Source organism: Rhopalosiphum maidis, chromosome 2 (assembly GCF_003676215.2).
Source record: "Rhopalosiphum maidis isolate BTI-1 chromosome 2, ASM367621v3, whole genome shotgun sequence".
Lineage (NCBI taxonomy): Eukaryota > Metazoa > Arthropoda > Insecta > Hemiptera > Aphididae > Rhopalosiphum > Rhopalosiphum maidis.
In genome coordinates, this window is record NC_040878.1 from 8115533 (window position 1) to 8131418 (window position 15886).

General features: G+C 30.0%; 1 protein-coding gene across 1 annotated transcript in view; it reads right to left on the reverse strand.

Moving 5' to 3' along the window:
- The window catches only part of LOC113550912 (protein sprint-like), an 85401-nt gene that overhangs the window by 16653 nt on the left and 52862 nt on the right, over positions 1 to 15886 (reverse strand). The window contains 1 exon segment of the mRNA XM_026952867.1: positions 9676 to 9853. Within this exon segment, the coding sequence (XP_026808668.1) occupies positions 9676 to 9853 (178 nt within the window).

Genomic DNA, 15886 nt, shown 5'->3' on the forward strand with positions numbered 1-15886 from the left:
ACTAGTCGGACACATTTTAGAATTCTATTCAGTTCTATGGAACCCTTCACAAATTGGTCTCGTTGAATAATTCGAACGTGTCCAAAAACGATTTTTATACCATATCATTGGCTATAAAAGACCAACATTTTGAGTCTAACAAGTAACAACCCTCTTCCATGAGTACACCTCTAAGAACCATCTAGGCCAATTTTCATATAAATTTACCTCTAGATGCAGATTTATTTATATATTTTTTATATTCAAACTTATAAGTTTCTAAATTACTTTAATTATTAAATTTTCTTATCTTTCAACATCTATCGTGGTCTTGTCATACATTTTCAATTTCAATTCACCAAACTCCTTACGGTTATAAATCATAATAATCTCATTGATATCATATCTCCCAAGATTGCAATACGCAAAATAATTTTGATTTATTTGATACACAAGTTTAATATACCACAAGTGAATGTTTTTACAAACACATAATTAACGTATTTAATTAGTGATTATAAGTTGGGCTTATTTTATTTGAATCCGCAGTTTGTTGCAAAAACTAATCAATATTTATATAATTATAAATAGTATTATTTTTATGTTATATTATATTATATATTTATTATATAGTATTGTAAAAATAAACACATTTTACAAATTGGGTATTTATTGTATATAAAAAGCGAATGACGGTGTTATAGACAGCACGTTCCAATTATTGTCTTAGCATGCATACAACCCACTAAAAAATTGATTTTGCGACACACGTATAAAAAACTTCTGCAATATTGGCACTGCGCCGTATTTGTCCGTATTTGAGCTGTTGGCAAAATATTAGAAAATTAAATATTTTTTTTACCACAATCCATTTAGACTTTAAGAATAAACTTCAATAAATGATAACTCAAGATTGACGAAAAAAGACAAAATTGTAAATCTTGATTCACGCATTATAAATCATAATTCATATACTGTTTTATAACTTTATGATTTTATAATAAACGACCTATAAAGATACTGTTTTCTTCGGTCAAGCCGTATATACAGTTAAAATCGATAATAATTAAAAGAATTGTAATGTATATAACTATACAAGTTTAATAAACATCGGAATTATTTATGCGACATGTTTATTAGAATTAATAAGTCAATATGAAATATATCACATAAATAAATAAAAATATGAAATATTATGAGTTTTGATAATTTGAATACAGAGTCCAAGTTTATTTTTTAAAAAAAGTGATTAAATACAAAAGAAAAGATTTGCACAATGAAAGAAAAAAATATTATTATTTTAATGGTACAATTTAATAAAACATTCAAGAAAATAATTATTACATTTTTACGACTTTAAGTGTTGTTAGTGAGTATTTGAGAGAGAAAGTACAATAACATTAATAACATCGAATACAAAAGTTTAAGTGAGAGAAAAAAAAACGTATTTCTTGTATATATATATATATCCACCTATACTTCAATCGACGTAATTTGTTTTTGTTACATCAATTATTATTAAGAGGTACCTACGATTTTACTGACGAATGGCAAACGTTTTTTACTCAACAGTCGACCGAATGAAATAATTATAATACTCAAGTAACGTGTGTGATATTATTGCGTTGCCACTTCGAATTTCGATACACACGAAAAAACATTTGATACGGTTTCTAACCATAAATCGGCAGTATATAATATCGCCATTTGATAACCATCACGGCCAATCTAAAAACAGTCAAAACATTTAAATTTGCGTTTTATATATATCAAAGGATTCGTGCTTTCAAGACGCGTGAGTCCGTGTTATTATGGTTTTGAGGTTAGAACGATATGTTCACTGTGAAAAATCAAAATGTCATCGCGTGGCCTATCTAAAATACAAGTATTAGGTACACTATCAAGGCCAATCTCGTGATTTTTTTTATTAAAAATAACTTTTCAAAAATACATAGTATATGTTTTTAGAATTAATAATTTTAAAAACAGATCTTATAACTTTCAAAATTCCTAACAACCAAACGGTTTTTTGTTCTTTCCTAAAAAGTTTGGAAAACTAAGAGGGCCATGATGTTTCTTAAACGACGATATATTATATAATACGCGTAAATAAATCTGCGACGTTTTGGAACAGTTTTAGCGGGTGGAGGAGACTATTTATAATAATAATTGCATCACACAATGATTTATGTACATATTTGATGTCCAACTGCCACTAGCCGACGTTCAATTAGTTGCGCGGACGTTTCATACAGCTTTAAATCATTTCGTGTTCGTCGAAATCTACCGAACGAAAAAATATTCGCGAATAGTACCTATATATATATATATATATATATTATATACTCGTAAATTATTATATACTATATACATATATGTGTACAGAGTAACCCGACCGATGATGTGTCGTACACGCTCTACGGAGTCTGTATCACGGGATATAATACGAGGTTTCCCGTACGCTCTTACACATCGTTGCCAGGGGAGAGACCTGCAGTGGCTTTTATTTGCAACCGGCCCAGCATCCGCCCGACAATAGGTGCACACCACGCGGGGAAGGTTAAGTACAATATATATACTGCGTTATATGGGGGCCCTCCCCAAAGACGGACGTCGCTCGCGGACAAACTTTCCTCGGGCAATATTTGTAAGCGCCCGCGGATATTATTATTTTAACGCACGCATTCAGTTCGGCTTTTATACGTATTATTGTTCGGTTCTACAACCAAACGCGAATATCGCACTAGACTGCAGTATTGTATGCCGCCGCATATTATTTATGTATGTGTAACCCTACCGCGTCCATTCACCTGGAGTACCCGACCGTGGGCCGAGGTTATTTTTTTAATTGAAATCTTTGCCAAAGTAAGAGAAGCGAATAAAAAATAAACGAGTAAATCCCGGCGTACACGGCCACTGCTGCCGACTTGCGCACTGGCTCGTTAGACATATTGTTACCGGAATGCATATAATAACTGTACCGAAGAAAAACATAATATATGATATTATATATGTATACATAAATGTGCTGTATATAATGTAACCGCTGCGAGTACATCCAATTCAAACGAAAGATCGTATATAATATAATTATTGTTAATGGATAAGAGGAAAAAAAGCCAACCAGATTTTCCGTGGACTCTGAAACACGATAATATAATAATATGTACGTTGCATGGCTGAAGTCGATTTATACCGATGTTCAAGATTCCGAGCAAGCTATTGGTTTTTGTAACGACTTTCTATTTTTTTTTTTTTTATATATACTTTATATTTCTGTTTCTAAGACACATTAATATAAGCGTCGCTACTGTAAAGTTTATCGATCTAAAAATACGGAATTGAAAAACTTCCAGTCAAACATTTTTATAAATTATAGAATAAAACTGGACAAAATGATGACAATAATATAAACGTGTTTTGTCTAATTAAATTATAAAACAAAATATAAGTTGAAAATGCCATCTTATACGATTTACAAATTACAACATTACCTTGTACTGAGTGGAATTAAAAACAGTAATACATTATACATTACTATTATTTTAATAATTTTTAGCAGACTAACGTCTTTTGGAATACCTACATGATGTAATGATACTCGTTCACTATATTATGAGGTTTATCGAAGTTTCGTCGTTCATATATTTTACTAAAAACCCAAAACCTTAGTAATTACAATTCACGTTATATTATACTATCGGGCATTGACTCAGTAGCATTACAGTAACGACAATAACCTAATATATTATCAAAATAATGTATATAATGTACTGAAAAAAAATATGTATATAATTACATAATAATAATAATAGACAATATAGTCGGAAGGTGATAAGGATGATAGTGATGATACACGGTAATGCAGTTAAAATATATTAATATTAATAATTAATAATTAATGAGTTTTAGCTCTTAAGTAAAGACTGCTTGTGTGTGTGTGTATGTTGGTAAAGTAGCACATTAAATCACGTATCAGAGAAATAGACATAAAAGGGTCAGTGGACGCACGCTCACTTTATACCGTTTACGGATTAAGAGTTCGTCTACTGATCGATTTATACGGCTGTGCGGTAAACGCGGTTACCTATACAGTTAATTATTTGTCCGGATTAAAACAATCTCAACAATAGTTTTGTCTAATAATTTAAAATGTACCTAATCCTTAAAATTAGAACGGTGCATTAAATATTAATTATTATCGTATGTTTTCCAGCGGAATGCGCGTGATAACGGTTAATGAATAATGTAAGAATTTAATTTTGAATGGCCCCTCGATTTTAAAGGGGATAAATTTAATTGTATTCTGCTAAAACACTGCAGTTGAAATATAAAGAAACGACACAAAAAAAGTGTTTTATACGAACTATAGGTATTAGAATAATTATAGAACAAAAAAGATTATCCGAGCAACGTTACTATTATGGGCGTGTGTGTGTGTTGTATGTTATGAAGCTTATACTTTTTCATTTCATCCGGTGGAAAATTGTAAAGATTACGATGCGTGTATAATAAATAATAATAGTTTTTTTACAGTTAAAATATAAATTAATACGCAATTTGAACATGCATATATGTAGAATGACAATACATATTATTATTCAGTTAATGAGTAAGAAGTATGGTATTTTTTGTCATACTAATTTCCAAACATAATAAATCAGTGGTTACTTACACATTATGTGTGCTATGTACTTATGTATAAATGTATAGTGTAGATATTATTTTCAAAAAACGATAATGTCATCGAACTAGGTAATTATTAATAAATGATAATATTATGTTATCACTCGGTCATGATAAAATATTCTTATTCCACATAATATAATACTATAAAGATAACAATATTGTTGTGCTCTCAGAAGTCAAGGTATTACATTACTATGTATTATTAATTGTATACATCTCAACGTTAGATAATATTATTAATAGTTGACCTAGTCCAATTAATAATTATAACCTTATTTACCTGGACGCGAGTGCGAGTGTTTTAAATAATAATTTGTTAACAACATTCCGGCCAACCTTTCCACGTAAATCGTAATCATTTTGGCTTTTCACCAAATATACAACACGATTAAGACAAACTGCTATATAGTAATATAGTATGCATACAAATTTTTTAAAATATCTATATAATACGTTTGTACTTTGGAGCAAATTTTCTTAAAAATAAAAGACATTTGTGATCGAAAACTATAAACATAATAATTATTATAGGTACTTATAATAATTGTATTCAAAGCAAATAATAAAAAAAGCGTCAAAAATAACTAGTTACGTCTAAAAACTATTTATAATATTTTCACCGGACAAAAAATATACTATTGTTGTAGCGGTTTTAGATATAGACGACACGCCACTAAAAACTTACTGTGAGGAGTGCGACAAGTACTTACAAACTATCTAAAAAATATAGTCTGCGTTGTTTTAGAGGTAAAAAACGAGCATCTTATTAATGTGTGAGCGTCAGAAAAATCGACGAACCGTACAATGTACCACTATAATTTTGACAAATGGAGCTCGGTTGTCCGCCAAATATTATAGTGCACATATTTTTATATCTATATACATTGCTATCGATCATCGTCCGACTCTGGGGCCGCTATACCGGGGGGCCGGATGCTGTAGCCTGAGACCGCGGGCTGTCGTGCTGCCACGTCAGTGCACATATAAATTATATAGTATAAAAATATATATTTATATACCTATATATCATATATTATACGAACACATTCAGTGGGGCACTGGGAACGATTATCTTCTTCTTAAAGTATGTACAGAATAAAATATTTATTATTGGTCATTGCATATTTAACGGCATACATCGTGTCTGTATATTATGTTGACCGGAAGATCAATGCAGGATAAAAATGAAAATTCACCATGCCGAGGGTTTCGATCCAAAGCGATGTTTACCATTGTACAGAATATTATTGTACAACCGAATAGAGAAGGAAAAGAAGGAAAAAACTGCGCGGGCAATGAAGATGACGCCGTCGTTCCCGCATATGAACAGTATATAGTATATAGTTATATAGTTGCGGTAGTCGAAGAATGAAATTGCTAACGACGGCGAAATCATGAAGAACATTTTTTTCTTTTAAATAAGAATAAATACACGGCAAAGTAAATACTAGGTATTTTTCACGACGTGATGAGTTTTTAATATATTTTTTTCGCAATTATAACCGACGCCGTGACACGAAGCCTGCCGCGTTAAAGATAAGGACGAATCTTACATTTTCATCCCAATAAAGAGTCTTATGTTGACGTAGTTTGATAATGTCCCCCTCGAAACGAACAACCGAGCGAGACACTAAACAACGATGACTGCAACATTACGTCCAATCAATCAAAATATAAAATCAATTATCAGTTTTGTTGACGTATTTCTTTTATGGTCGACGAAACAACAAAAAGGGAAATATCAAAGCTTCGTCGGATCTGTGATGACTACATTATCACTGTATGTAGCCCAAATATAATATAACCCGCCAGTTTATAATACAATTTAAATAGAATAAACCATAACAATAGGAAATAATAAATCTATAGTTGTAAAATCGTATTGTTATCGAATAAACAAATGAATAGATGAATATTAAAAATATTTAACAATTAAAATCATTTTAGTAGGTATTATCTTTATTTATACAAAGAATATTAGAAGAAAAAAAATGCTGATTTATTAATTTTTGGGTAGAAGCGATAGTGCGCAAGACGAGTAAATAATTTCCTTCGCTATATATATTATAAACACAACTATAATAAAGCGCTGAACTCGATAAACATTTTTTCCAGTATACCAGGCTTTTATAATAGCTATACTATTTTCGATTCGCTGATGAAACAATTTAATTACACACCTTATCCCTATAAGAGACAGTTCGCGTAAAATTCCGCAACGTTGATTTTTGAAATTTTTCATCAAAGTAAACGAAATAAAATTAAAATGCAATCTCGAATACGCTGTTTAATTAATCTATTAGAGAAACTTTCAAACTTTTACCTCATTTAGAATAAAATAATAATACGTACTAAAACTAAAAGGCAGCCGAGTGGTTTACCTAATTTTAAATTAAGGTTAACAATACAATATTTTTACATTAATAACTTGTTTAATATAACATTAATATTTTACGCATCACAACATAATCGATAATTAATGTCTAGACCGCATTAGCTTGTACTTCTATAGTTAAATTACTGAAATAGTGGGAGGTAAATTGATAAATTTATAACTAACATAGATATATGTATATATATTTTTTTTAATTAGATGTATTATCTATTTAGGTACCTATTGAGATTCAGAATAATTTTAAAAATACAAAGTAATTGGAATTTATCATTTAAGCATAATATACAAACCGAGTTTTTTATAATATTAATATATAATAATGCATTTGAATATAGTTCGACAGGAAGCATAAACAACTTTACATGACTACACCACGGACATCACATTAGATAAGTGACGAACGATGCGGTGAAAAATCAAAATAATGGTAGCGTTCGATACGGCCGACATTCCGTCAACAACGTATGATGCGCTTTAATATACGCTGCTAACAAGTACATCAGAACGTCCAATCGTCACCGGACCACCCGCTGGGCATAAAACACCGGAGCGACTATAATATTAATATTGTGTTCCCGACTGTTACGCGGCCGCCGTTCTACTGTAAATGCGTATGCGGCGGCTGTTTGCCACTATAATCGATACGGGTTTTAGAAATCGTTTTATTTATTTCCATTTGTAAGATATACATAATATAATATAATGCCTATAATGACACCGCGCGCGACGGCCGTGAATACGAATAATAATCGGAATTCCGAATTATAACTCGCAGAACGTGGGGATAAACGAAAAGGAGCGGCGTTCAAAAAATAATAAGAAGATGAGAAGAAAAAAAAGAATATAATATGCGTTATATATATGTGTGTGTGTGTGTGTGTGTGTATAAACCGAGAGCGAATCAAATATTCACCAAAATCGATAAATTACCGAGTAACGCGAACACGATGGTTCATTGGTATTCAGCAGGTGTTGTTCAGTTACTACATGGACGGGGCGTTTGTCGAGTACGATGGAGCTACATACATTTATATATACACACATGTACACACATAATACTATATAATGACGTGTGTAGAACAATAGGACCGCAAACTGCAGTGGAGGGAGGACAAGACAATAATAATGCATTAATTCGTTCGTGGGTTTTGGTTATAGTTTTTTCCGAATAAGCCACCCAAGTTTTCTGAGCCGAAGAAATTCTCTTTTACCGAAATCTGCCCGAAACCAAAACAAAAAAAAAAAAACATAAACAAAAAAAAAATATTTTAAATCTCGAGGGTTCGTTCTAAACACGAGCGTTGCTTTTGAAAATGAAATGCTCGTGGGCGAGTACGGTCCCTCCAATTCGTATACCATTATAATATATAACGGCGAGAGATAATGAAATTATTAAATCCATTTCTGAGCTGCTTTGCCTGCACTGTTATACGCGGCAGGTCGAGAGAACTTCGGAGAAAGTTTAATTGCATCATGCTGATTTTGGGCAAACAACGAAATACGGTACCTGCCTAATTTTTTAGAACAATACCCTTGTAGAACTATAGTGTCTACGCTGTACTATTATATTATAATAGTAAAGTTATTCCGTACCTAAAGTAAGTGTAATCATAATATGTTTCCATAAAAAGCATCGTTAATGATTCACGGAATAATAAATGTGCTCTTTCGGAAATATAATGAAATATACTCGACATAATTTAAGTATATAAAAGTGCTTGTTATAATAATATCTAGAACTGTCAGTATGATTACCACATTACTTAAATTTATTGAAAAATACTATGTTAATATAACGTAGTACACGTAAATTATAGTAGTAATTTATGTACAGGTTTCGACGTTTCGTTAACTCACTGTTTCGATTATATTACATAATATATGACAATGAAAAATAATAAATCCTTCTTTGCCGGCAGACTAGAGAGAGAATACAGTTTAAGTTGTCGAGTAATTTTACAATTAGAAAAGCTCTATAATACGTGTTATTTTAATGTATTGATTGGAAAAATAATTTTAAAAATATAAATAAATTCGTTTATCTTTTATATTTACAGTATAGTATAGTAGGTGTCATATTACGAGTATATTATATATTGTTTGTGTAATATTTTGTTTTATAGCTATTAAAATGATTAGGTATTAAAATCGTTACAAAGAGTGCGAGATTACTTAAAGCAAACATAATATGTGAGTTGCCGACAGTGAACAACCCTTATAGTATTTATATTATATTGCCATCATTTTATTACTGTATGGTTAATGACGCGTTCAATTGGCTTTTAGTATTTATCCTGTTCAGCGTTTGTGACCGTCGAGCAATACATTTGGTTATAGAGCTTAATAACAAACGACCGACGATTTATGACTCGGGGTTTTTCATTAATAGCTTTCACGGATAAGCAAAAAACGGACATCAAATTGCTTTACGGTCTTCGAATTGTTTTGGAGCGGGCACATGACACGATTTATAACTACACATAAAATAACCCTCTTATTCACTCCTCAGCACAAACAGTTTACCGCGATAATATTTGTATTTTAATTTATTATTATTGGTTTAATCTAGTTAAGTAGATAATGTTTATTGCGTATGTATAAAAAAAACTCACTTGTGACAAATTATTAAACTTAAATTCTCGGCCGTCGGGAAACTCTTCATCGCCTTGGAACTGTTTGTCTTCAGCACGGATCAAGTTGCCATCTTGATCTTCGTCCTCGGTCCCGCTGACCACGGGGCCCTGAGATCTAGCCAGTCCGTCGATGTAAGATTCAAGAAACGCATCACCTCTGCAAAAAAATAAAAGCAACAATATTAATTAAAATATTATTATTGTGTATGACGTCTGTTACTATAGTATAAACGCATACACTTAGATTAAAAGTAAGTACATATAATAATTTATTTATTTAAAAATTGTAATTGAACTTCCTTTCACTATACGTTGATTATGAAAATAAATATTTTTTATATTATATAAATATATGTGTGCTATACATTTTAACCTTGAGAAATATATACTATTAATAGTTTTACATAATAAATTAAACATAAATCTTTTAATTTATAACTCCAATACAGTTTGATATAAATTAATTGTATAAATAATAAATGAATAAATGAATAAACTATAAAACAACAAAAGTGACATGGTAATCTAATTTTAACAAAGTTCTAGTTATTGTTTCACCAACAAAATATAATATAATAAAGTTTTGACAAGTTTACCCAATTCCACCATAGGCAATATTATTCCCCTAAAATATAAAAATATCAACCACAGACAAATACAATTTATATATTACTATAGCCCAAAGGAGGGGACTTGGTTCTGGATATAATTGCTCATATAACCATTCAGATTTTATCGTTTTACATAGGCTAGGCGTCAACGTTATTAGACGCCTGACTTTTATGGTTGGTTATCTCATATAACTTTAGAATCAAAACTTAAACAAAATTTTTTTTCAAATCCTCGTTTTTATACAAAAAAAGATTTGTATGTGCTTTGATCATTAACTAAGACAATTTAATGAATTATTATATTTCATAAAATAAATAAGAACCGCTCATAAAGGAGCAAAACGCAATTAATAACGTTGCTGTGTGCCGTTTTGATAAGCAGGGATTAAGCAACCTCGACCGCCCTTTTTGGCGGGGGTTTATTACCAGACAACCCTTTCAACTGAAGGCACAATTAGCGTGTGCGTGTGTGCGTAACTGTGTGTATGACAACAGACGAAATGGTAACCCGAATAGAAACATCGCTCTTTGTTTATCAACGTTCACAAGTCACTTCGGGTCTCCTATCTTTTGTAATAATGGCACTTGAGCGACAACTAGAGTGAGAAGGGTGGGACGCCACATCAAACCAAACAACTTTTCAATTATATCTGTATACATACAGAATGAAAAACTCTGCGGACCGAAGGAGAATAGTATTTAATATTTATTATTATACGAGTTAAGTGATGTGTGTGAAAAAAATAAAGTTACTTTTATAGGTATATGGTTATAAAATATATTTAGTCTGAATAAAGTAGGAAACATATATTTTGAATATTCCAAGTCTGCCCGAGGGCTGATGGGGTTTATAAACTAAAGATAAACGACTGGATTCGCATTATGAAATGGATTAGAGCCCTTTAAAAAGCTTCTTATCGACCGACATGGAGGTTCGGTGGATTTTAGAGAGGGTAGAGAATATTTAGCTAACAATGACGATTTAGACTTCAGATGTTAGCAAAGACAAAGTAATCGGATTACACGTTGCACAGATGCTCCTTTGACGTAACATACCGGTGTATAAGTATAAATTATTAAGAAAGTAATTATTTATTAATTCACAAAAGATGATAACAAAATAAAATATACAAAATCAATGTTTACCTATTCATATTTTAATTTTATATTTCTCAAGTTCACAATAAGTTGTAGTATACTATAGTATTACGTATATCATAATTACCAATTTAAAAGCAATATAAATTTTAAAAGTTAATTTTAAAATTAGAGTTTCATCGATAAAAGCGCTACTACTTAGATTGGTGATGGATTTTCACTTATTATTATTATTACTGTATGATTGAAATATAAATTGTGTTTTTATTTTTTTTAATTGAACTTTATTTCGCTTCGACGACTTATGACCATTAACGTTACTTAAATGTTATTGTTATTCGATAACAACGCACGTCCGATAACAAAAATAACAAATACATCATTCAGATTTAAAATAAGATATATATAATTGTACACCTTATATAATATAAAGAAAAAGCTATAGAAAACGAAGAAAGCACAAAAACAGCAGTAACTGTATTATTCCTATAATACTACTATCGAAATATTTTATTTTAACTCAAAATGTAAATTCTAATTTAGATTCGATCAATTCGATCTATCTATCAACAATATAAATTATATTTGTATAAAGGGCCATTTACACCATAAACAATTGTCTGTATTTTAGATATAATATTCAAAACGATATTTAATAATTTATGTTACATTTTTAGAATGGTATTTTAGATACGTATTCAATGCCATTCAGCCTACAGTAGGCTACACGAACGATAGTCGATAAATCATATAATATTTTAAATATGTATTACATTCATATTATCCTAAAATCAACTATTTTAGATTTCATGAATAATGTAATAGTAATTTAAATACACAGAAATGAATAGACATAACACTAAAATGATTGGATAAAGGGCGATAGCTAAAATAATAATCACATATATATATGTATATATATATATATATATCAGTACACCTTCGGCGTGAAAAGCATCACCACGTATAATTGACGAGAATGCTATTTTCGTGGAGGGCGTCAGTATATTAACATTATCATTATTCCAACAGCAACCTATGCATTAAACCTGGTTTAGAGAGATATCAATTAATTTCATCCCGGAAAGCAAATAATTAGTTTTGTAGCCCCTCTCTGAACTGTCCGTTTTAAAGGGAAATTCACTGACAGGAATTTATAGATATAAGGTTATCAATAAAAAATAATATTGACTATAATAGAGTTAGGTAGGGATTAAATCATACATTTTTAAACTTAGTATTGTTTCAACTGATCTCTATGCAAAAGTTGTTTCAAATTTTAGAGTAAACCATGTGTATATAATATACGTAAACATCATTATTAATGTTACTGTGTACAAACATGAATACATACAATATACATATTGTATGTATATATTTATACAATTATTTCTTTATAAAAGCAAATTTCTTATTTTCTATTGTAATTTTGCAATAAAACACGAGTAATTTAAACTATGGTAAACGAATACATTGATTTTCATTAAGACAGCTGACAGGGCTATCATTTATTTGAAAACAAATAAAAGTGTTAATTACCTACCTACTCCTACTCCTCCCAAAAGGATTTTCGTTGTTTTTTTTAAAAAAAAGAAACGTGTCTCAAGTTTTAAACTGTTATTACTTTTTGAATTCAACAGAGGTAAAGAAGAAATCCCTGCGGGGCATGTTTCCATGTCAAATCCAATAATCCGGGCCACTGAATTTACTAAGGAATCTTTAAAAAAAAAAAAAACATGTATACCCGAGAAAAGGGTATACATTATATTTATACAGTGTGTTCTACCGAACGGAAGCCAATTTATTGGTTGCTGCTTGCTCAGTATTATAAAGTCATAAGGTAATAAGGGATTATTATATCTGATAAAAGGATAGCCGGGTGGCCCCATTGTCGGTTCCCTTGCAGTTATAATACTAGAATGTCACAGACAGACGAATGGTCGCCATGGAAACTGTCTGCGAATCCCTACTACCCTAGTATATGTTTTAGTTTATACACACTGTATGTACGTGAACAAAAAAAAAAAAAAAAAATTACACTTCTTGCAATCACCCTTTGTACCGAATGAGTCATTTTGGTTACACCATGAATAGTTCGTAACACCCTTTTAGAATCTCTCCAATTTGAATACGATGATTTTTATATTCATTCAAAAAAACCTTATGATTGCATAGCGTAGAATTTCAACGCTAAGTATATACCGTATAAATTATTTTATTCATTTCATTCGTTCATTCTTTTGAGGTAAAACATCGGGTTAGACCATCAAAGGAGAGATGCCTTATCTAATTATAATAACCGAAATAGGCCACTTGAATCGAGAAGGACTTTATAAAATAATAAATATGATTTTCGGTATAAAAGCTTTTGATAAGAAAATCTGGTAATAAGAGTTCGGATACTAAAGCTCTAAAAAAAATTTCTATTATTTTTTTTTTTAAAAATATATATTATTTTAAGTATTATTTACTTTGCTTTATTCTTTAGCTTAAAATATAATATTAACAGTTACCTAAAAAATAACTATCATAGATCATGATTAATTAACAAAAGTTATTAAAAAGCATTAAAAACAGCTAGACAATTAAAATACATTTTTTTTTTTGTATATTTACTATCTATCTTACGACGACCTACGTAATATGAATCAAATATACAGTTGATAAAGCACATTAGACCAATAGAAAAAAATCAATCAAATGCTTATAAAAACACTACTAAACTGATAATAATTAATGTTGAGACAAACTATATTGTAAGATCTCACATCGACTAAACTAATCACAGATTGAACATAATTAAAGTTGCTCAATAATATTATAACTATTGAAGGCTATATTTAACTAATAAATACATAATATTAAATTAATGTTTTTTAATTTTAACGAGAAAATATAGGTGTGAATTTAAAATACATTAAGAATACTTTACTTTTTTATCATAATAATATACTCGTATTAAATGATTATAAATCTATAATACACTTTTATAAAAAAAAATGCATAGAACCACAAAATTTATAGTTCAACTGAGAACCTTCATCCAAACAAATTCAAACAGTTATTAACTAAAATATATAAAATTACACAGATTAACAATAATCCATCAATATAATGTACCCACACATCGTCATTTTTTAATCTCAAGAAATGATGAATGCATAGAACCAAAAAAAAAATAGGGTGTTTTAATTATAAGATATAAGTAATATAACTGATACAAATGTATAATTTTACATTGATCAAAATTAATACAATGTGCGGGTCAACGTCTTGTAATCATTTTCATCCTTCACAAAACGAATTCACGGTCAGTCAAACAAATACAAAACAAGTTATACACTCCATAGATTAGATATTACGCAAAAACAGGTTACCAATCTATAAATTTGACCAATATGACGATATTATAATATGTAAGATGGTGTAATACAAGTGTTCTAGCCGTTCAGCGTGAGAATATATTGTAAAATATAGGTTCGTTCCTACACAAATTTACTTCAGCCCCTGGGATTGGGTGACATTTTGTATAACCCTCGTGCACATTTGTACCCTACTACACAATTGACGTCCGAGACCTTTGCGGCTTACTGTGTATTTTATTTTATTTATTATTATTTTTTTTATTTTTTTGACGATCAACTGGGCCAAACACGAGCAGGTCTGTGCATGTATTATGCATGTCGAGGAAGCCGAGCACGCAGTCTAATCAACCGGAGAGGAAATTCATGAAATATTCACGGACCCAAAGGGGGCATCTAGACGCAAATACGAGAAAACGCATAAAGACATTCGCGTTGGCCTATTAAAACATAGTCGTATAGAAATATATTTAAAATAACCGATCAGAGAAATATTGATTTAAATCGGTTAGATGAATACAGGTGTTAGTTAAAATGTTGGACGTTACAAAATTATTAAACAAACATAAACACATTATTCTACAACTGAAAACATAAAAAATAAATAATGTTTAACCTAAAATCTGGCAACAAAAGCCGTGAATAATATTGTTAATTATCATAATAGTCCACACTCCACAGCTAGTCTACACGAAACAATTGTTAAAATAATGTGAATCGGGATGTAAATATATTTATTTATCTGATGATTATCATTGAACAATTGTTTGTATTACGTTCATTGAAAATAAAATAAGCTATATGATTTTGATAAACACAGAATTATATAAATTAATCAATTTAATTATCAAGTTTTGCTCTAAGTTCCTTTATAATGCTCAATATGCATAATTATGAAGGCTTATAAACTTTTCTATACTTCTTCAAGATTTTCACTATCATAATAATTTTTTTAAATTAAATACTTATAATAAAGTATTCATGTTTTTAATACTATTATGAAACGATGGAATAACAATACAGAAATACAGATATTTCTACTTAATTAGAATTACATGCAGTGCATTATTATAAAGTACCTACTCATTATTATATTATTCTATGATAGTAATATTTAAT